General features: G+C 40.6%; 1 protein-coding gene across 1 annotated transcript in view; it reads right to left on the bottom strand.

The window, feature by feature from the left end:
- COL6A1 (collagen type VI alpha 1 chain) overlaps nucleotides 1-14,646 on the bottom strand; it is a 37,239-nt gene extending 22,593 nt beyond the window's left edge. Inside the window, exons 1-15 of the mRNA XM_069983076.1 lie at nucleotides 14,362-14,646; nucleotides 9,564-9,693; nucleotides 8,677-8,877; nucleotides 7,943-8,102; nucleotides 7,592-7,714; nucleotides 5,849-5,869; nucleotides 5,729-5,749; nucleotides 5,590-5,634; nucleotides 5,460-5,513; nucleotides 3,037-3,081; nucleotides 2,910-2,936; nucleotides 2,371-2,397; nucleotides 1,533-1,577; nucleotides 919-972; nucleotides 157-219 (exon numbers count right to left, since the gene is read on the bottom strand). Of these exons, the coding sequence (XP_069839177.1) occupies nucleotides 157-219; nucleotides 919-972; nucleotides 1,533-1,577; nucleotides 2,371-2,397; nucleotides 2,910-2,936; nucleotides 3,037-3,081; nucleotides 5,460-5,513; nucleotides 5,590-5,634; nucleotides 5,729-5,749; nucleotides 5,849-5,869; nucleotides 7,592-7,714; nucleotides 7,943-8,102; nucleotides 8,677-8,877; nucleotides 9,564-9,693; nucleotides 14,362-14,539 (1,194 nt within the window). The 5' untranslated portion in view covers nucleotides 14,540-14,646. The remainder of the gene's footprint in view (nucleotides 1-156; nucleotides 220-918; nucleotides 973-1,532; nucleotides 1,578-2,370; nucleotides 2,398-2,909; nucleotides 2,937-3,036; nucleotides 3,082-5,459; nucleotides 5,514-5,589; nucleotides 5,635-5,728; nucleotides 5,750-5,848; nucleotides 5,870-7,591; nucleotides 7,715-7,942; nucleotides 8,103-8,676; nucleotides 8,878-9,563; nucleotides 9,694-14,361) is intronic.
- Between the last annotated feature and the right edge of the window lie 9,570 nt (nucleotides 14,647-24,216).

Here is a 24,216-nt window from a genome sequence, read left to right as displayed (position 1 = left end):
AGATAAATTAAAGAGATAAATTAGAACCATATTACAAGCATGTTGTATTGTAGAACTATAAATAACATAATATAGTGTTATTATGTCTTTTTAAGCCCTTATTGATCTCTTATTGTTAAAGAGAGCCCCATTTATCAGAACAATAATTAGATTTACCTTGCCTCCTTTTGCTCCATATGAGCCAGGATCTCCTTTGGGCCCAGGAGGTCCAGATTCTCCCTATAATAGGAACACATGCATATTAATTGAAGAGATATTTAGAACACACTTACTATAAAAAGCTTTGGTGACTTAAATGGGGTTTTCCATAGAAAAACTATTGATAGCCTATTTACCAGATCGATAGATGATTAGTCTTTAAGGAGATGTCCAGAGGACATGCTTCGGGAACACTTCTCCTGCCCATACCTAGCAGTTAGTGGGGGTCTAAGACCAAGTGAGACCTTTGACATGATCAATGATTATCAATGATGATCAATCTTTTAGTAGACTGTCCAGTCATGAGCTCAAAAATTAGATGTAAATTGGCTCCTATGGGTGATGGTTATTTGCTATTTATTCTCCTTAGAGCTTACTGTTTGAGCCCTTTTTAGCTATTCTAAACTTAAAGCTGTGATCCATGATTAAAGTTTAGCTACAGAAGCTACAGGGAGTCTAGGGTAGTCTAAAACATACCCCCTATCCCATCATTGGTTCAGGCTTATGCTCATTAGATTGGCTACTGTCTATATATTAAAGTCTACGACATTCAATGCAGAAGGACCTGACTTCTATTAGTCCAAGAGCAGAATGAATACTAACCTATCAGTTAGAGGAGTGTAAATGCTTACCACACAAATACTAAAAGAAGCTTTAGCAAGGGGCAGCTTTGAGGGTCGCTTCAGGCTAGGAATATGACTGCATATTTTTTGTACCTACCTCAAAACCAGGCGATCCTTTGCAACCAGGGAATCCATGCTCTCCATCTTCTCCCTATTAGAAATAATGAAATGCCAAATGTGTTAGAAAACATATGTTATTTGTAGAAAGTTTATGTGAATGATGTGAATGACCTATGGCTAGGATATATTTGGCTGCAAGAAACATTAGAAAAATTTTTTACCAAAGACAACTAATATTGTTCTTTCTTGTTTTATCCAACATCTGTAATCATTCTGAAAAATTATTGATGGAGGCAGAAATAAAACTTTTACTCGTCTGTCTCTTCAGTCTGATTTGTAGAATTCTACTAAATAAGTAGATGGAAGAGTCTTAGAAGGTCTGTCTCATAAATCCAACCCCTGTCCATTTGCCCTATTAGCCTCCACCTCCCATGAAAACAATGGTGAGCCAATCTGTAAGATTCTTTGGAACGTCCAACGTGTAACATTTACCCTGAGGCCATTACATAAGCTTTAGAAAGCTTATTGCCCTAGTAAGTTTTAAAAGGTGAGAAAACTAATTTCATAATTTTATTAATTAATCTAGGTCTTTACCTCTGCACCAGTGCTTTATACGTTATGCCGGTTTCTAACTATATAATTACTGCTCACCTTTTGTCCATCAATTCCATCAGTTCCTCTTTTGCCCTTTTCACCCTGTAAAATAAAAATTAAAAAATGAATAGTATGAATAGATTGATGGACATGTATAAGAACAGGAAGCACAAGCGGAAAAGGTAAAGTTATTAAAGGGAATTGCAGGTTGAGAAAACCAAAATACTCTGCTAGGCATTTTTGAGTTAAGATCAATGAATAGACCCTTAATGCACCAAATAGCTGCAATGGAAAACAGCTATAAAGCATCTCTGTCTCTGGAGGGCTGAACTAGTCTAAATATCAAATGGACATCCATTGACACTAATGGGCATGATGTCATTCCTAATTTCCACTGTGGTGGCACTGTAGGGGACTGATCATTTGCAACCCAGTTCCCTTTCAGATTGCTGAACACTAGGGATCCATTAGTTATTAGCTTATCTTTGGGGATTCTTCTAACATAAAGATATTCTCCAAGCAGACCACCGCTTCAAGTATAGGCCACCATATACTTAAGTGGAAATTCCTCCAACATTGCCAACTTTGTCAGGACCGTACAAGTCTCTAATATATGTGGGGCCTCCTCACTCTCCCCTGAAATCTTGGAGATTATGGGGCAGTATCTCTGTAATAGATAGTCATATGCTATACATAGATCAAGTTATGGGAAACACAACTGGAAGATAATGAAAGAGCTGCTTTAGGTCATAAGTATGACGTTCATTCATGCTTTTATCAGTAGTTCTGTCAGGATCCTCCATTATACCCACACAAACACCACTATAAGTCACTGGGTTCCACTAAGTACTTCCAGTGTCCATAGTATAAGTATAAAAAACTGCTAAATACTCACTTTTGCCCCCTTAGCTCCTCTTGCACCCTGTAATAGAACATTAGAAAGTTAGAGCGAGTCAGTTTATGATATGAATAATTATAGGTAGTAAATTATTAGGTCACTAAGTTGGCCTCTACCATTCTTCTTGTACAACTACCAATGGTGTTTACTAAAACGTTGACGCGCATATACCATAGGCCATGAGGCTGCTTTGGTGTTTCCGTAGAGAAGGGACTCATTTTAGTTTGGTCTTATCTCCATTTTAATAGGTGGTGAGAATCTGTGCACATCACAGAGATGGACCTGTAGACTTTCTATAAAAGTCCATCTCAATCATAAGGCGCAACTCGGAGAGAACCTGCTTTGTGTACACTTCTCCTGCCCATATCTAGCAGTCGTTGGGGGTCAAAGACCAAGAAAAACTTTTGACATACCTTTAAAACATGTGAAAAGTTTTTGAAGTGATAAAGTCCATTTTATTTTTATCATTGCTATATGGCACCCTCTAATAGTCTCTTTGCAGTTCTCCCATAATTATATTTCTCATGCCTACTTACCTTCTCTCCTTTTCCTCCTTGGTCACCCTATTGTATAAAAGAAAAGAAGACAATTTAGGATCAAGGTCAGTGTGAACATCAAGTAGAGCAGTAATAACATGTAACATGTAAACGGCATCAAACCTACCTTCATTCCCTGGTATCCTACAGGTCCAATGTCACCAGGACGGCCCTGCAAAAGTTAGACATTATTAAAAATGAACACAAGGAAAACTGTAAGACAGAGAGCCAAAATGTATATTATATCGAAAAACGAGTAACTGGTAAGTGGTTCTTAAATTTATATCATGTAGGCCTTAAATATCCAATAATTAAATCATGTATAGTGTAATAATCAAATTTCAATAATAATAATAATAATAATACTTAATAGTTCTCTAAAACAAACCTGCAGTAAAACTATGCGGTGACCTGTTTCACTGGTCCCATAAGATCAATGAAATAACCATGTGTGGGCAAATGCTCCTGCGCCTCTGAAGTCATGTGATCATCTTAGGCCAATGAGCTGAAGCATGACTTTGTAATTTATTGATGGACAATTTTATGTTTCCAACTGTTCGTAGAAGCAATCTGCACAAACCAGAAACTAGATGAACTTTTTACAAGATAGAAAGTTTACAAGAAGTGGAAAGCACTTTCTTGTAAACTCTGGCAGACTGCCAAGATAAAAAGCTCCAGGAATAAATGAGAGGCATGATATAATGTCACGGTACTTCTAGTAGTGTTCCATGACTCTGACTATACAGGCAAGTATGAGTAAACCCACATGTATAACTCACGTGTTAGTCAGTTAGTCATTTAGGTGTAGTCACCATACGTAGATTGAATGGTTGAGTGTGTCCTTCTACTGGACATGCCCTATGGTAAACTAAAAGGTAATTCCAACCGTGGAAGGAATTAGCTGTTCATATCCAAAGGGAAAAATTTAGCAAAACCATCTTAGGAAAAGGCTGATTCATTCATAGAGATGATGAAGAAATCAAGACTGTTTGTTGACTTTCAATGTTTTGCATGTTTCGTAGAGAAAGGCATGGATCATTACATTTACATCTTTCTCTCTTTTGCTTCCTACATCTGGGTTGTCTGGAGACAGATGCCTGCACTAATTCTAGAAGAATGAATACTTGCCAATGCATCAATATAAGCTGGGTTCACACTATGTATATTTCAGTCAGTATTGTGGTCCTCATATTGCAACCAAAACCAGGAGTGGATTAAAAACACAGAAAGGATCTGATCACACAATGGTGAAATTGAGTGGGTGGCAGCCATATAACCGTAATTAACTGTCATTATTTTAATATAACAGCCGTTGTTTTAAAATAACAGCAAATATTTGCCATTAAATGGCGGCCATCCACTCAATTACAACATTGTGTGATCAGATCCTTTCTGTGTTTTTAATCCACTCCTGGTTTTGGTTGCAATATGAGGACCACAATACTACCTGAAATATACGTAGTGTGAACCCAGCCTAAAACAGTATGCAATAAGCTCTAATGCTCCCTCTAGAGGTGTCTTTATGTATACAGAATTATAAAATTTAACTCTGTCAATATAGATATAGCACACCCTCAGGAGCAGCAGCAGCACTGATGATTTTATAGAGCATTACAGAGCAGTGTGCACTGTTAATCAAGCACTTTTCTGATATGTAACACTCACTAGAGCTTTATGTATGTGCCTTCCTACTTCTGTCTCTCTAGCTACTCGTCATCACTCTCTTCTCCATTGATTTCTATGGGCAGCATGTTAACTGATCAATCAGTAACCAACAGTGTATTGTGTCCCTGAAGAAATTATTGTGTGTGTGGGGGGGGGGGGGGGGGGGGGGGGGTTTTTAAAATTCCCTAATAAGATATAGAATGTGTCTTTGCTTGTACTAATGATTTAGGCAACCTTTATCAAAAGTGCGGTGATTTTAGAGGAAACTGACAGCACGGACGTGCATATACATCCATTCTGCCAGTTTCCCATTTTGAATCACACAGGCAGTGCGTACTTACCCTCCTCGCTGCTCTGTGATCCGGTGTTTTCATGAAAACCAATCTTTATTCCCAGGCCGACAGTGTCACAGAGGTGTGTTTGTGACTAGAGATGAGCGAACCTTTCGGACTTTTGGTCCGAAAGCAGTGATCCCGGCCGCATAGTTGCGCTCCTGGGAACCCATATTCGCGGGATCGCAACTAGGCGGCCGGGATTACAGGCATGACAATAGAGCACAGATGCCGTCGGACCAAAAGTCCGACGGTCCGCTCATCACTATTTGTGACACTGTCTGTTCCCAATCCCGCAGAGTCTGTGCCTGCCCTGCAGACAGGCAAAGGCTGTGTAGGGCAGGGGCAGACACTGTCACGAACATACGTCTGTGACACTGTCAGCCCAGGAATAAAGATTGTTTTTAATGAAGATGCTGGATCACAGAGCAGAGGGGATGGTAAGTACACACTTCTCGTGTGACTGACAATGGAAAAATGGCAACACAGATATATGTATATCCAGGCTATCAGTTTCCCTTAAAAGAAATTATTCAGGACAAGGTTTACTTACAGGGTCTCCTGGAGGTCCACGATCTCCTGGAAGTCCAGTTTTACCAGTTTCTCCCTATGGTAACATAAATACGGTTAGCAAAATTTTACCCGGTTATGAAATATTTTACTCACCTTGCAGTACCACTAACCTCATAACCAGTGGGACCAGGGGGACCTATGTCTCCACGGGCAGGCTAAGAAAAAGCAAGAACAGATTAGTTAAAAGGGTATCTGTTATGGCCATATCCATTTCATGCATCCAGATCCCATGGAGGAAACAATGCTTACCTGACACTCATAAGAACAGCACTGCAATGTAAAAGAAGAGAAAAGGAGAGTTAGAAGTGACTTAAGTCATGTACTGTATAGTAATAGATTTTGTATGCATAACATATTGGGAATACTCACTCCTTGTTCACCGTTGGCTTTCTGAAAGAAAAAAGGAACAATTATAAGCCTGAAGCCAATATAACAAACTTCTGTTCATAGCAATTCACAGTTATAACATCATAATCTGAAAAGAAACACTGAACTATATCACCAGGAATGGTTTTACATATTACGAAAGTACAGAATATACGTTATATCTATCGGCCTAAATACTCTATGTTTAGGGCTATATACAGGATGTACCACCATCATTTGTCTGCAAATTTTTTACTCTGTCACCTTATATTTTATGATGAATTTAAAAAACTTTTCAATTACTTTATCAATAAGAGGAGCTAAATTTATTTGCCCCTTTGAACCACAAAGACACTACTTTTGAGAGTAAATACCCTGAAATATTAAAGGGGTGCTCAAAAGGAAAAAAAATGTTTTAAGTCAATTAGTGGCAGAAAATTATACAGATTTGTAAAATCAAACCGTCCAGTACTTGTCAGCTGCTGTATGTCGTGCAGGAAGGAGTTTTTTTCCCCAGTCTGATATGCTGCTCTCTGCTGCCACCTCTGTCTGTGACAAGAACCATCCAGAGCAATAACAAATCCCCATAGCAAACCTCTCCTGCATTGGACAGTTCCTCAAACGGATGGAGTTGGCAGCAGCACCATGTTGGACTGGAAAGAAAACTTCCTGCAGGACATACAGCAGCTGATAAGTACTAAAACGCTGGAGATTTTAAAATAGAAGTAATTTACAAATCTCTATAACTTTATGACACCAGTTGATTTGAAAACTGTGTTTTTTTGCCTCTGCAGTACCCCTTAAAGACTACATGCAGACAAGAATTATGCACAAATTAAATAAAAGGAATGTAATATACTCAGCAGACAATCTCTGTACTAGCGATGAATGAATGTTCCTGCATTGTGATATTTATCACTTATCCACTACATGGATAATAAATGTCCAATTCTGGACAACCCCTTTAAGGAGTTATGTCTAAGTTTTTGTCATGCTATCCAATATTTCTGACTGCAGCACTATGATAGCATCAGACATACCAGAGTACAGACAAAGCCCTTTCATCATTGCCCATATCCATCCAAGAAACAATCATTCATGTTTTTCCTATGGGGAGGAGACGATAAGTCACAGCCAGACTGCTCCAGTGGCGGCTTATCTCTCCAAGAACAAAGGGGTTGGGCAGTGAAAATCCATAACATCTGTCGGTGGAGGCCCAGGAGGTCCCAATAGACTTTATACTGATGGCTGAACCCACTGCGCGCGGCAGGTCGTCGGACTTCAGTATAAGGCTATGTTCACACTACGTATAGAGACCGGCCGCTCCGTGACCCGGCTGCAGTACCGGCCGGATAATCTTTCGGCTGCAGGGTTCTGATGCGGGCGCATCAGCGCGCGCCCGCATCAGAACTCCCCCCTGCAAGCGGCCGGAGCCGCTCTCTTCATTATGTGAACTGACAGGGTTTCCTACGGCCGCAATTCACTGAATTGTGGCCTCAGAAAACTGAAATGTCAGTTATTTGCGGCCCCGTGCAGGATCCTGGCCGGAGCATATACGATGTGTATACGCTCCGGCCGGGATCCCATAGAAGGCAATGCAGTGTTCCACACCGTACAAAGTACATTTACGTAGTGTGAACATAGCCTAAAGTTTCAGAGGAACTTAAGCCTAGTTTTCTGTCATTTGTTTTCTTTTTTATTTACTCATACACAATTCTCAGCTTGAAACACATTGATGTCACTTACAATGGTGTCGATGATGGTGTCAATTGTGTTATCTAGGTCCACATCAGAAATGCCAGAAGCACTGGTGGCTGTGAAGTTCTTCCTGTAGCTTGGATCGGAGGCTATAACACTGAGGCGAGGCTCCTGTGTATCATAAAAGAGAAAACGTTAGAGGCAAATTCTGTATAGCAAAGTTTGGGTCCTTTTACATGAGCCGATATGAGGCCACGCAAGGACGCAAGCGAATCAAGCGTCCTGGCTGTGCGAACAATTACTGTATCATCTGTGCTGTATGAACCTAACCTTACACATCATGGATATATGGAAACATCTATTTATTGGCTAGGTTAAAGCTAAGAGTCTTTATCTTACCAGGTGGTTTGGTGAAATGGCAACAGAGAAGACTTTAATTCCAAGATGTCTGGCTTCATTGGCAGCATCTTCTAGACCTCCGCATGGCTCCTTGTATCCTTCCAATGGATGACCATCTGTCACCACAACTAGATATTTGTTCTCCCTCTGATGGGATCCTCTGTAAGCAGAGGATAAGATTCATGACATTAGGACAGACAGATAGATAGACAGATAGATAGATAGATAGATAGATAGATAGATAGATAGATAGATAGATAGATAGATAGATAGATAGGAGATAGATAGGAGATAGGAGATAGATAGATAGATAGATAGATAGATAGATAGATAGATAGATAGATAGATAGGAGATAGATAGATAGGAGATAGATAGATAGATAGATAGATAGATAGATAGATAGGAGATAGATAGATAGATAGATAGATAGATAGATAGATAGATAGATAGGAGAGATATAGATAGATAGATAGATAGATAGATAGATAGATAGATAGAAGATAGATAGATAGATAGATAGATAGATAGGATATAGATAGATAGATAGATAGATAGATAGATAGATAGATAGGAGATAGATAGATAGATAGATAGATTGATAGATAATAGGAGATAGATAGATAGATAGATAGATAGATAGATAGATAGATAGATAGATAGATAGATAGATAGATACTGTAGATAGATAGATAGGATGTAGACTATTAACTATGGAATATGATTTTATACAAACCCAATCAAGATTTCTTCAATGCCTCTTTTGATGGCGCAGTCCGTGTGAGTACCTTTGCCAATGTACTCAACTTTATCTACTCTAGTCTTCAAGGTATCACGGTCTTTTTCTAGATTGAGAAGAGGGCTTATGAGGATGACTTCATCACTGTAGTGCAGAGCTCCTGCATTCCAGACCAGGTTCCGATCACATCGATAATACCTAAAATGAGATAGAAGTTTAGGGTAAAAACGCCATACAGCCTAAATAAATTGTAATAATGGGGCTTTCAAAGGATTGTTTTTGGCCATTATTAGTAAAATACAGATGAGTCCCTGAATAAGGAGGGGAGTCCCTGAATGGGCTCTTTAGCTTTCTTTCTACTTACCACATAATCAGTAGGAAGCAATAAGTGTTACATTTCTGCACAGCACCACCACAGGTAGGGAGAGGTATTACACAATTGGATAGTCCAGACTGTGAGCTGCTCTTTCTATAAAGTGTCCTTTCCGGCAAAGAAGTAAGGGTCTAGACACACATCTGCAATATACAGTATGGCCAGGTCTCTGGTTTAAAAAGTCATTGTTCTAGTAGTTCCATATTCTGGTCGATGTCGTTGATTTCCATATCATTGTCTAGAACATGACTTGTATTGTCAAAGTTCAATGGTTAAGTCTACTCCCTTTTTAATCAGCAACCAGTGGTCCTCACCCAATGGAGAATTACAAAATCTCTACACTAGTTTTCTGATAAAAGCATGGCGAGATTCTCTATATAAACCATTGATTCCATTGGTGGATTATTACCACAACGTTTTCCATACTTAAACTTTTGTGTGAACCTTCTTTATAAATATGCACATTTTATTTTAGTCTAGTGTAAAAATAATGATATCAATGGGTTGTTACCTTGAAGTGAGTTTATCTATAAACCTCTTGGTAAACTCTTTGACTTGAGTTACAAGAGTCTTGAATGGTTTCACTCGAAGAGCAACACTCTCTGATGTATCCAGCACAAAGAAAATATCCACAGGACAATCTGCAAACAAATCAAAGGACATGTCAGCAATACATTCTATTCTTTCATGTGTATTAGTTGCTGCATGACAAATATAGGGAGCCAAGATATAACTGTATTATCCCATTACCCGATACATTACAGCTCAAAGCTAGGTAAGTCGCTTTGGCTTTTTCACATGATTAGACCAACACTGGTGCGGGGATGCTGATGGCGCAGTCCTTTTTTTGAACCGCCTACAGTCTCCCACACACATCACCAATGTATTCCCGAGCACCGCCACGAAGCACTGAAGGCGGGTCCGCCACCTAGTGTGACAATCTCCCCTTCCCTCTGTGATGCAGCTCCATTGATTCTAATAGAGCCGCATCATAGAGTGGAGAGGGTTTCAGAGATTGTCACACTGGGGGCTGGCAGGCCCTCAGTGCTTTGTGCCGGGCCAGTGCTCGGGAATGGACCAGCAGTGCACGGGCAGAGGTTAAAAAAAAGGACCATGACTCTGACATCCCTGGGATGCCAGTATGTTCTTATGAAAAACCCAAAGCAATGTACCTAGTTGTACATTTTCTTTAAGACACGCCTCCTGACTCCCCCTTTAAGACACATTGTGTGTATTTGTCAGTCTAACTAATAAGTCACAGAGGAAAAATCCCTTAAAAGGGATATTCCAATTAATATGCTGTGCCATAATTTTATTATCGATAGAATTTTGGGACAGTGCTGTGTGACTGTAAAGGGCTGCAGCTTCAAAATGGGCTCTAAGCTGACAGGCCGCTCAGCCAATCACTGGCCATGGCAGTCTCAGCTAGTGATTGGCTGAGCGGCCTGTCAGCCCAGAGCCTGTCCTGAAGCTGCAGCCGCCAGGCAGAAGAAGATCGGGAGCATGGACAGGTTATGTATTAATCGTTTAGGGCAAGGGCCCTTGCTAAACGATTATCAGCTCATAGGCTCAGTAAACAAGCACCATTCGTTTACATCATTGGGCCATCATTGGCCCATCTAATAGGACCCCAAGGCATGAATATGTTGGAAAAATGTTAATATCGGCTGCCAATGTATCTGTGCTGGAACTGACAGAGACCCTCTTTAATTCATGACCTTAAAATTTCTAGTGAGGGGTATACAGGCCATTTTCTAGATGCATACAAGTTGTGGCCTGAACTGAAAAGCACAGCAGACCATGTTTTGAAAGCCGAAATTTGTATATGCTCAGGAAATAACCCAAACATTCCAGTCATTTAATTCAATGGAACCCATATCTTAGAGTGCTTCTGAATCTAAAGGCTGTTTTCACATTTTTTATTTTGTAAATGTTGTAACTCACTATAACATTTTCATGGTTCCCTCTATTTTCAAGTTGACAATGATGATAGTTTACTATGACCAATACTTGAGTTAGTTTCTGGAAGGATTGTTATACTAGAGATTTTACCCAACTACAGATGGGTACATGTTCATGATGTTTAGTGTCTCATCAATACTGGAATAAATTGACTTTCAACAGCTCTGTGTTATTACTTTGAAAACAGACAAGTAACTGCTTATTATACGGGGTATTAAACCTCATGACAATCTGGGGGAAGCGAGTGTCTTCCCTGCCAGTTCAGCAACCTCTTCCCCCTCATTCCTCGCTCATTGGCTGAGCTATTACACGCAAAAACAGTGAGTGGGGAGCAGCAGGAGGGGCGGCGCGGAGCAGCAGAAGGGGCCGCCCGATTGATCCTTAGATCGTTCAGGTTGCCCACTGAAGCCCTATTACACAAAGCAATGGCCAGCAAACCGTCTCTATTTTTGTCATTTTACTTCAACATGCTGAAAGACAATGATCAGATGACATTGTGCATGTCGGCTGATCGTTGTCTTTCAACATGAGCTATTACACCAAATGCTTATCAGGCGGAATGGCCAACAATCAGCCAAGTATGTCCAATAATCATCTTTTGTAATAAGGCCTTTAGTCATTAGGAGATTGCTAGGGTTATGTAGCTGCCCTGTCACCCGGGATTCCGACGCTGAGCCCGCCCGACCCCCCGGTGCCGCCCCGGATACTTATCCTTTGCTGCAAGTCCCGCTCCTGTACCCGGTCCCGGGATGGAGATATCGGCGCAAATTACATGAGATGAGTCCGATGCCCATAGAGAATGACTGGAGCCACCATTCTATATGGGCGTCGGACTTATCTCTGGAGCGTGCGCACACGGCTGATGATGGCGAGATCTCCGTCCCGGGACTGGGTACAGGAGCGGGACTTGCAGAAAAGGGTAAGTATCCGGGGCTGCACCAGGGGGTCGGCCATGCTCAGCGTCGGAATGCCGGGTGACAGGTTCCTTTAAGGTCCTGTGGAAGTGTATGCAAACACACAAAGACTAGGCAAGACTATTTGAAAGGAAAGAGAACATGCAGTGTAAGTGTGGTACCATTATTAGTGGCTCCACCACTCTCATGAATTGTCTGTCATGTTCACACTATCTTAAGCCAACCGTGAAACATAAAAACCCTTATATCCCATTGACTAATACAGATGACCATTAAAAATGATATAGTCATAAACTTTTCTTGCCTACTGCTTGTAGGGAAAGGTGGACAGGCGTATGTTGTATTTACAGTAATGCATTGCAGGTAGCCCTGACCCAAATTAATAGATAGGAAACATAACATATTACATGACTTGAGTTGGCTGATTGTGTGTGGAGTCGGCCACCGTAACATAATCCAGGGCCTGTAGGTCTGGCCCATTTTTTTTTATTGTACATACAATAATTTTGAATTGAATACAAAAAGAAAACGGGTATGTTAAAGCTTGAGAAACTATTTAAGGTGGTGAGGCTATATCGAGCACAGAGGTAAGACATGGGCCCTAGGCCTGAGGGGACCAAAGTCATATAACATATAACAATACCTCAGTATTATAAATGGCAGAGGGTACAGCCTACAGTTTATATTGGGGCCGAGGAGCTTCATGTTATGCTGACTAAATATATTTAAATAACTAAGGCTTTTGAAAGCCTTATATAAACCAAAATGGCAACACATCAGGATCTGTGACCTGAAGGGGTCCTTGAAAAATAAAGGCCTACAGTATATAAAACAAATGTCTACCTTTTAAAACCACTCAGGGGATATGGTTATCCAGTGTCAGATAAAAACTGAAACAGGTGTAAATGACTTCCTTCATTCCTTCCTCTTTCTTAATGAAAAAATCATGTTTTTAAATTTTTTTAGGGTACATGAACCCTGAGGGTATGTTCACCCAATGTTTTTTGAGGCCCTATTTTTGGACGTCAGTCATTTAGAGGTGAAAATACAAGGTATACTCATTATTTTACGCTTATTTTAGGCTCCGCTCCATTCACTTAAATGGAAAGGAGCTGCAATACCAGACACAACCTGTGGACAGTTTTGGCACTGTTTCTAGAGTAAACTGCCATGTTTTTCTCATCCTGGACAACCTTTTTTTATCTGACTGCAAGCAGAAAATTATGAATTTACCAGGAAAAATATAAAATGTAAAAAAGCAAAACTATTACATTACAGTCATGGTTCATTCTGCTAGTGATCTGCATGGCAATGTGACATGTAATTGCTTCATTGTGGTTTCCAATTGCCAGTAGTGTATACCATCCAGGTAGAGTATTGATAGACTGGGTATACCAGGTAATCTGCTAAGTATTTGGATACCATCAGTTTAAATCATATTTATAAACAGTAAAAACAGTTAAAAAAACAAAATAATATTTATAAGCAGCAATGGGCTAAACATTGGAAGAGACTTATTAGCATTGCTGTCTCCTATACCTATCATATTCCTGCCCTCATCTTACTGGAATATAAACTCCTTCCTATCATACTGCACATTATGCTTTACACTTTTTCTAATTCCAGGTATGAGCCAAAAACTCAAAAATGTCAAGTTTTCAGTCTAAAATACTAGCGTAGACCCTGTTTCTACTGCATCATAGAGAAGTAGTTTGGATTGTAGCTTAAATCTGCTTTAGTCCACACTCTCAGAGTTCGAAGATACCTAGAAATCATATAATCAAAGTATATACTATGAACATATGTAGTACACAAAGTAAATAATAAAATTAAGAGAACTCTTCTTCCTTCTACATCCACATCTTTAATATTTGCAAATCTATATTTATTTTAATCTATAATATTTGCGATCTATAGCCATTGGCTAGTATTTGCCCATTGTGTCTTTTCTAGTGACTCCTCCCACTTTTCTGGCAAACCTCTGTTGTCGTTGCTCCTCCCACTATTATCTTTCATCTGCAAAATGCAGCTTTACAGATGAGGGTGGGGATGTTACCTATGTATGATCTATAGGCAACTCTACAAAGGACAACTAATAATCTAAATTTTTCTACAAGTTAAACAAGTTTAAGAAAAGAACATTTAGTTACTTTTTATATAAGAAAAAGAAAGCTATAAATCAAATTGTACGTAACAATGTTAGAGAGATCACATACTGTAAAGCTGGGACATGACTGTCAAGCAAAGAGAAGTGCAGTATATATAAGAAGCCAGACTTTTCCAAACTTAATCCCAACATATCCTGCTGTATTCCTCATAAAACTGAGATCCAGACTTGGTGGTTATAGGAAGGATATAGGACTGCTAATGCTAAACCTTTAAGTCTGAGCTGAAAAGAATAGATGAAGGCGACTTCGGAAAGTCAAGCGTTACCTTGATAGGATGATTTTCTGTCATTATTGGGGAAGACGATCTCGGTACCAGGTCCAGTGCCAGGCTGGGAAGGGTCTTTAATAGGAATCTGGCCCTGACCCTGCTGTGCTGTGCCACCTCCTAATAGAAGATAGAGGTGCAGCAGGGTGAGAGGGAGGTCTCCCCTCAGCATCTTCATGGTACCCCCTAGTCCCTTGCAGGGTGGGAGTTTGGAAGTTCAGCTAGTGGCTGACAATGCTGCTGAGTGCTGCGCTGCTGGGAATGCAGAGCTCGCACACACTACTCAGAGAGGGGCAGAGCTGACACTCACAGGGAGGGGAGAAGCATTCGGAGAGGATGGAGCTTGCGAAAAGGAGGGTCAGTTTGGCAAGTTCTCATTGTGACACTGACAGGGGAATTGTACAGTATGGCTATGAGAAGAGAGGGGCTGCGGATGCTAAGAGGGGTGTAAAGCATTTTCTAAGAAATTAGTGAGAAGAAGGTGTCAGGAAGTTATCGGTTATCTAGTTAGATTTCATTTGGGAGTAGTAATAAATGATCATAAGCATAGTAAGATGACACACAAATACAACCGCATTAAAAATACAGATACATTATAAGTATTAATATTATCTCCCTAGATATAGAAGATATACTGAGGCAATAAGGCTAGGTTCACATCACAATTTTGCTATCCGTTTAATGTATCCATTCTATGGGGAAAAAAAATGGATGCTGTTGTATGCCATCCGTTTTGATCCGTTTTCCATTGACTTACATTATTTAAAAAAAAAAAAAAAAGAATCAAAACGGATCCTGTTTTTTCCATTTTGAAACGTACACAAAAAAATGGTTCACCACGTTTTTCTGTACGTTTTGCACAACGGATACAGTGAGATGGATTGCAAAATCGTGATGTGAACCTAGCCTAAGCAGTATCACATGTATTGTTGTGTGAAGCTCTAACTCAACATTTATAAGGCTTAGCGTATAAAAAGCAGAAGCTTTCACTGTCATCAATCAATTATAGGGCTAACTTTATAAATGATGGAGTCCTATGCAGAAGCCTCTACCAATGCCCCCCCCCCCTTATGGGGTACCACACTGTGCCCATATAACATTTTAGTGAAGTGCTGAAAGAAAACTTAGCTGTCATTGGTTGCTATGGGAAAGCCAGACAGTTTTTGTAATCAGACAGACTGATACCGTGTTCAGTGTCGGACTGGGATATCTGGGGCCCACCAGAGGAAATGATCCCAGGGGCCCACCAATGAAGACCAGAGTGAAACAGCATGTCAGTCAGTGTTAGTGCAGGTTCTAAAAATGGGGGCCCACCGGAGGATACTCCGGTCCTCTGGTGGACCAGTCCGACACTGACTGTGTTTATAGTCACAGATATTCATTCACATTCTGCCAAAAATGGGGTGCCATGGCATACAGCAACAAGCCCAGTCATTTCAATGGCCCAAATGTGGTCACCTAGGGACTCTTCAGGCTACTGGTATACCCTAATATATTGTGTTTTGTTGTGTTATTGACTCCTGTTAAATTAGCATATATTAGGGGAAAGCAGGCTGAACAAATGTTTAGGCCATTGAAATGAATGGACATCCTATTTTTGGCAGGATGGAAATGAATAACTGTCATGTGCAGCATATCCACAATGTCAGCCTAGCCTCTGAAGTACAGTGTATGGGTGCCCAGGCCATCAGTGTCGCCACCTTTAGTATATACAGTTTTGTGCCACATGCAGGAGGCCTCCCATGATACCATATTTTACAGAATTAACTGCATTTAGGCATTTTATGTTACATAGTAACATAGTAACATAGTAAATAAGGTTGAAAGAAGACAAGAGTCCATCAGGTTCAACCTAGGGAAACCCTACTGTGTTGATCCAGGGAAGGCAAAACCCCCCACTAGGGAGACGACAACCACCCCACCACAGGGAGAAAACTCCCCCCCCCCCCGAATACAATGGCAACCAGAACAATCCCTGGATCAACGTATCACCGGGAATCTAATGCCCATAACTTGTAATATTATATTGTTCAAGAAAAGCATCCAGGCCTCCCTTGAACTTATTTAATAATGTTATATTGGAGATCTTAAAATTCACAACATAATTATTTTTAAGTTGTGAAAATTATAAATATACATATTCACATAATCAATATCTGCAACAATGACAATAAATTTCCTACATTGACAATATTGCCCATTTTACACCTCTTTAAATATATATTTTTAGTAAAGCATATTGTAATTCTGGTCATATGGGGATTGAAAATTCCATCTGTTGTCAATTTAGAATAGCAGACAGACAGATCAGACTAACAGACAGACAGATCAGACTAATCTATATGGCTGGCATTAAAGAAGTGCTCTATATTCTTTGTGGATATCTGGCTGAATGTTCAAGGAGATCTATAATTTTATAGAAATAGGGAAAAAATTATGAGGAACCTGAAGAGTTTAAATACCATGTATAACATAGGCCATCAGAGACTATAGTCTTTTATTTAATCATCTATTAAAGGTTCAGGTACATACAATAGTGTCAGCCTGTTATCTGTTATTTCACCTATAGTCAGTGTCACCTATACACAGGCAGAATACAGATGAATTTTTGCCTCCATATAACAAACGCAAGCTATTGGTGTGATGACTGAAACTGACTGCTGTCAATATGAGCCATCAGACATGCCGTCAAGCCGGAGCCTGAGGCCATAATACAGATGCAAAAATATGAAACCAGTTTTATTTTGTAGAAAACTATAGAACTATTTAAAGGGGTTATCCAGGCTTAAACAAACATGGCTGCTTTCTTACAGAAACAGCTCCACTCTTGCCCTCAGTTTGGGTTTGGCAGCTTGGTTCCATTGAAGTGAATGGAGCTGACTTGTAATACCACCCACAACCTGAGGACAGGGGTGGTGCTCTTTTGCAAGAAAGTAGCTGTTTTTGTCTGATTTTGGATACCCCTTTAACCTGTAGTCTAAGCACTGTAACGTTTACATTATATATGTTTATACATATTTATTATATACATATATTTATATGTTATTTTAATATATTACATATATAGAGAAAGATAATACAATAAAAAACCCACCAAAGGTGGATTTCAATTAGTTGACTGAAAACCAGCAACAGAATACTGTTTATAGGTCCATTAATATTAGCATGTGCCTCTATTTAGGCAACTTGGATTAGACGCTGATGCTTATCCACTGTGTGAATATAACCTGAATATCCGCACTTGACCATTAACACTGTGGGGCACATAATGTATGAATGAATAAGTAGCATACACAGATACTAGTTAGGTATGAGATTCCATATTCAAAACAGAATTGTAGAGATTGAAAAATAACCATGTATTTCCCCTATTGTGATACTGTATATAAATCACAACACTCTGAAATTTCTTGTATTCTTATATTCCCCAATGGCCGTATTACCATGTTGAAGGGTGATATTTTACCAATTGCTGTTGTTAATGTGGTTTTCAGTATTGTGGGAGGTTGGATGTACAATAGGAATTTGTGTGAAACTCAAGTTTAAACAAACCTAAGCACAAACCTGACATGACTGATGTGATACATTTATGTTGATAGGTGATCCCTACAGATAAACGGATGAATCAGCCATTGATTTGTTTAGTCTTTAAAAAGTCATTCCGCTTTCCAAGTGTTTCGATCCCCCTGGAGAAGTCTGGTCTGGCACAGTCCATAGACCGCAGAGTGTCAAATCCGACTTGTCCAGGAAACTGGAAGACTTGAAAATCCACAATGACGTTCGAAGACTAAATTAATCAATGGACAATTCATTAGATTTGCTTATCTGTACGCATAATGTATACAGCCATACTGTATCCCACTAGTTGCTTCTTTATTGGGATCCACATGCTAACTTGAAGTAGAACAAATTTGCTCTTCATTCCCTTCTAGCTTAGCCTTGTTTGAGGACAGGAGTGTATGTGACAAATACATTATTTCTTTAACCACCAATACTATTTATATAAAAGCAAATGAATTTACTAACATCATAGCTGGGCGATAGCAGGGATATAGGATGGGTGTAGACTTAACCACATACTTCATGGGAAATATATAGAGGTAGATAGTGGGAACACTGAATCAAGTTGAAGAAAGATATTGATGTATGGAGATATATATTTAGGCAATGCTTCATGGGAAAACACATATGCAAATTAGCTAAAAGAAACTAGGAAAGGGAGCCATTCCCTGTACCTTCTGCAGAAGACCTACAGTATGTGGCTATATGACTACTTTAAAGTGACTGTACCACCAGGCCCAGGCTGAAGCACTGGAGGCGGGCCAACCCACCCCCAGTGAGAAGAAACCCCAGCCCCTCCATGACGTGACTCCATTAGAATCAATGGAACCCTATCATAGAGGGGCGGGGGTTTCCTCCCACTAAGGGTGGGTCGTCCCATCTCCAGTACTTCAGCCTGGGCCTGGTGGTACAGTGACTTTAAAGGGGTTATCCAGCGCTACAAAAACATGGCCACTTTTCCCCCTCTCTTGTCTCCAGTTCAGGTGTGGTTTGCAATTAAGCTCCATTTACTTCAATGGAACTGAGTTTCAAACCCCACCCAATCTGGAGACAAGGTCGGGGCAAAAGTGGCCATGTTTTTGTAGTGCTGGATAACCTCTTTAAACATTGGGGGTACTACATATAGCTGTTACACTTACATGCTGCCTATACCATCTGGCAGACACTGGCAACTTCTTTGCACCCCATTAGGTAGAGTAATGACAGGCTCCCTTTAAGTACGGACAAGAGGGCAATGAAATCAGTAACAGGAATTGCGCCATGATACTGTTTAGAATTCATCTAAACAATGCCAGTAATAACATTTTATGCATCCATCTTCCAAAGCGTTCGGCTTATACATATGGATGTGTTCCTTGCATGTGCCTTGTACAATAACCCTCATACCTCGACACGACTGTAAGGATTACATCCGAACCAATCGCAGATTTGTTTAGGTACAAACTGACACCTAGTAAAATATATCATGTGTGTATAATGTGCATTGTGTCCTGGGGGGAAACTTTTTTTTTTTTCCTTGTACAAATGGAACTTATGAACAGAATCCTCTGCACCTCACATTTTTACTTTGAAGCCTCAACTGCTGCAATAACTCCAAGAAAGAGCAACTGACACAGGCAACGTCTGCAGTCAATCTCGCTCCATATATGGCTTTTCTGCCACATCTGGGAATGATCAGAGACACATGCTTTTAAGCTGCCAAACACATCTGTGCCAAATCTTTGCACATTTACTTAATGGGTCATAGAATCAGACAGGACCACACTGCCACCTGGTGTTCAAGTTTAGAATTGCATCACTTCCAAGACCTGCGCTTACTGCTCACTCTGCTATGTAAGACATTAACCCCCCCCCCCCCCATCAACAATATTCCACCCTCCTCCGCATTGTAGGATCCTTCCTCCTCCTTAATTGTGTATGTCTCCAACTCCGCCTACACTTTACAGTACTTGGCAGAACATAGCTTATACACCCATCCCCAGTATAGCCCCCTTTTCGCTCCTCATCCCCTGTATAACTATAGCAGCTAAGAGCTGGAAATCACAAAGGTATAAACACATATAACGCTCATATTTCACATGCATCCAGAACGAAAGTTATTGTTTGGAACAGCTTGACGTCACTTCCAAATGGTAGCAGTCAGACTCTAATGGCGTTTAAATAGAATATATTCCTCTCTTACTGTTGCTGTGCACATCTGCTTACAATATTTCTTCAATAACTGAGGCCGTGGGATATATTTGGCCAAAAGTAGAGGGGGGGGGGGGGGGTTAAGGGGATGGATGACAGCATACAGGAGAGTGGGATGAGAGAGGGGGAGATGAGCTAAAGCAAGAATGCTAGCATTGGACACTTGGGCAAAGGAGTCTTGTGATACACAGTTAAGGAGGGGATGGTGGGCTGTAGCATCTGGCTCCCAGAAGCCGTGACCACAGAACATCTGTATGAAATATATAAAAAAGAGATATATTATACTGGTGGTTTGAAAAGAAAATGACGCAGTGGTAAGAGATCAGACGTGGGATTAATCTGCATTGTTGCGTTGCCAACAAGGGCTGATCGGGTCCATTTGAAGTACATGGCCCCATTGTTAATATGGAGATCTTCGAGGCTGTGATGTTCTGTGATTATGTTTATGTGTTTGATTAGAGGAGATTTTATCCAGAGACTAATGAATTATATTGATGGTTTCCAAAAATCACAAGACTCATTATGTTATTACACGAATTAATCCCAGTGCACTCGGTCACTGACAGACTGAGCGCATGATATGGAGATAATGATTTCAGGGTAATAGACTGTTTTACTTCAACATCTGTTCATTCCGGAAATAGAGGTTGCTTTTACACGCTGGCCCGATTTCCAAAATGCAAGGATGTCTGCAATTCTTAGGAAAGAACCTTGAGTACTCACAGTTTCTTCTTGTCAACCCACAGACAAAACGGATCAGGTCAAGAACCTTAGCATAGACAATGTCTTCTCTGTGTAGTTTCACTAGATCTGCCGTGATGTCATTTCCATAATCAAAAAAAGATAACCTTTCGACTGACAGGAAGAGGATTTTTAGTTTGCAAAGATGGTGTCTTAGGCCATGTTCACTTGTAGTAAGAGCCCGGTCACGGAGCAGCCGGTCTCTGAAAAGATCATCCCGGTCAGCACTGCATTACCGGCCGGATGATCTTTTTGGCCGCAGGGTTCTGATGCGGGCACATCCGTGCGCGTCTGCATTAGAACACTCCACTGCACGCTATGGAGCGAGCGGCCGGATCCGCTCACTCCATAGTGTGCACTGACATGGTTTTCTGAATAGAGGTCGCAGAAAACTGACATGACAGTTGTTTGCGGCGCCGCAAGAGATCCAGAGCGTATACTATGGGGGACATTTATTAAGTCCGGCGTTTTCTGTGCCGGACTTAAAAATGTCCATGCAGCTCCGACACTAAGGAGATTTATGTAGAGGTGAACTGCCTCCCCGCCCCTTCCACACACCCTCTCCGCAAATGGTCACTTTCTGCCTAAAAATACACTTTTGCCGCTTGATACATGTCTCCCTATGTGTATATGCTCCGGCCGGGATCCCATAGAGCAATAGGCAACGTATCTTGCAAAAAGTATGGCCGTTGTTGCTGGTTTCAACAACGGCCGTACTTTTACAAGAAGATACGTTGTGTGAACATAGCCTTATACTGTATGCAAAGATGGTGCCTGTAACAATGCACAGGGAAGAGTGCAGACATTAAAGGGTTTTATTTTGTTGGCTTATGTGGCTTGGTTGTGGTTGGTGCAGGTTGTTTGTATGGGCTGTACTCCTCCTCTTTCTTGCTCATCTAGATCATGCACTGCTATTGCCAGGAGTGTTCTAAGGGACTTAGGGCCCAATTGCATGGGGCAATTATTGGCCAAATAGGGAACTACTGTCCTATGTAATATGGGCAGTTGTTATTTGCTGACTGGGCTATTCTGGCCTACTGGAAAATTATCGGCTGTTGGACGCTCATTTCCACGTATAAGAGCGAATACACAGTCAACAGTCAAAAGGGCCATACGACAAGTCTCTGTAACTGAGCATCAATTGCAATTGATAGCTAGTCGGCATGGGGAACGTGAGAAGGCTCAGTCGGGTAATTACAGTCAAGGCCAGATGAGAAAGTAGTTGTTGCTTAGTAAAATTCCTCATTTTGGTTTTACAGCTTATCCCCCTGTCTGCCGCACTGTAACTTTTCTATGTATTGTTATACCCCACTGGGTGAATAAGGTGCTGGTTACAGCCCAGTTTCTAGAAAAATTCACATGTAGGGAGAAAAGATAAATTCCACCTACCATGTATGCTTGATGGATCCAAAAAATCTAAATATAATCTGTATATAATCTACAAGAACATACAGTACTACTATCATGGATTATGTAGAAACCTCAAAACCTGTGGGTAGAGAGGTCGCATCTACTATACATTGGAAAAATTGACTAATGTGTATTCATGTGATGTCCCTACACACTTCACATGGGTGTAACTAGAATTCTTAGGCCCCCATGACCAAAGTCAGAGATTGACCCCCACTTACAATAAAGTACATGGTAGTAATGCAAGTAGCAGCATACCGGGGTGATTATTAGCAGGGTATTATGTAATAGACCCAGGGATCAGCCAACAAACATGGTCTACACATAAACTGGTGGGTCCCCACAATGGTTAGAACCACATCATACACCAGGAACGCAGTGAGAGAGATAGCTCACATGGTATAATGCCTAAAGCAGTACAAGAAGATGTAAGCAGAGTACTGATGCGGCCTAGCTGCCAAAGGCCATAACAACAAGAGGTGAGTCAAGCAATATAAAATAATAAGAGGAAACTCAGCCTGGTGTATACAAGCCAACCCCACCCCAGTCCAGGTTTCTCATTCATGAAACCACTGCAAGAAAAGGAGATGGTGGCTAGCTGTCAATGGCAGGACACACAATGGGCACCATATTCCTTGTACTAAGTTCCTGGAGACAGAGACAGGGGTGTGTTATGAAGAGGCCAGCTGTGCCTCAATGGTGGACAAGGAAACTACTCAAACTTGTCAGCGAATCAAAGAATTGTCTCTACAGGTTATCTGATGCCTGTTCACCTTGTGTGCACTCTGATACCTACTGCAACCATATTCTCTCTTAATTGGTATGGGGTACTTACTATTTCTAGATTCACCAAACCCACAGGTCCTTAAGACTGGGGTATAAGACCACTTTTATCTTTTAACATAACCACTGCACTAAACACCGCATTGTCAGAATGGCATACAGGGTGGTCACTACACTGAAACAACCATATTGTGTCTCTCAGTCCAGTGGTTCACCTTCTCTCAAAGACTATGGACTGGGCAAAATGTATTTGAGTGCATCGTAAACACACGTCTAGCAGTTAACAATCTCTTATCAATATGTACACTTCCCAAAAGTAGCCTTTGGGTGAAACCCAGTGTCTAATCAGAAAACACCTGTAATCATGTACATATCTGCCTGAAACGTTACTGTAGGATTTCTATCAATTCAATTTGGGTGCATTATTATTTTTATTTTATTTAAACATTTCCTTTGTCAATAAGTGTATGAGCAATAGAAAAATACAGTTTGCCCAACAACGCTCATACAACTACATGAATAAAAAAGATTTATAGCTTTCTATAAAGAAAAAAAATAGTTTGGTCCTCAAGGTCAAAAATAGGCCGCTCCTTAAGGGGGTTATAGTTATTTGTGGGAAAACCCCTTTAAGCTACTGGATCACGTCCAGATCAGTTCATTAGATCAGCATATTCCCATTGGTTTTCCTGAACAGTTGTAAAATAACTCGCATTATATTGTCAGGTCTGCAGTAAAGTTGTGGGAAATAAGCAAAATGGAAAGAGTAAGCAGCAATATTGAAAACCCTTTTAACTGCAGTTATTCATGGAAAATCTGTGCAGAATGTACATCAATAAGTTACCCTGTAAACTTACCCTTAGGGCCTATTCCCACTGAGCAAAAGAGGTGGAATTTCAAGCGGCGTCTGCAGTGCAGATTGAAATTCCGCCTCTTTTGTTCAGTGTGAATGGGTCCTAAGATGGAGAAAGGCTATACCCATCAACCATCCAGATAAACACATAATTGATAAGTTTAATATATACATCATAGATATAGCTACTGTAGATGTGTTTGTGGATTCAACGCACCATATATGTAACCTATGTTGTTCCACAAGGGCCCAGTAGAAAGGGGAGCCCACTATTACCCTAAAAGCAGCAGTTGTCTCTTGGATTGCATGTAAGATACAAA

This window comes from Dendropsophus ebraccatus, chromosome 9 (assembly GCF_027789765.1).
Source record: "Dendropsophus ebraccatus isolate aDenEbr1 chromosome 9, aDenEbr1.pat, whole genome shotgun sequence".
Classification (NCBI taxonomy): Eukaryota; Metazoa; Chordata; class Amphibia; order Anura; family Hylidae; genus Dendropsophus; species Dendropsophus ebraccatus.
The sequence above is the reverse complement of the archived record's forward strand: the minus strand, read 5'-3'. Positions and strand labels throughout refer to the sequence as shown.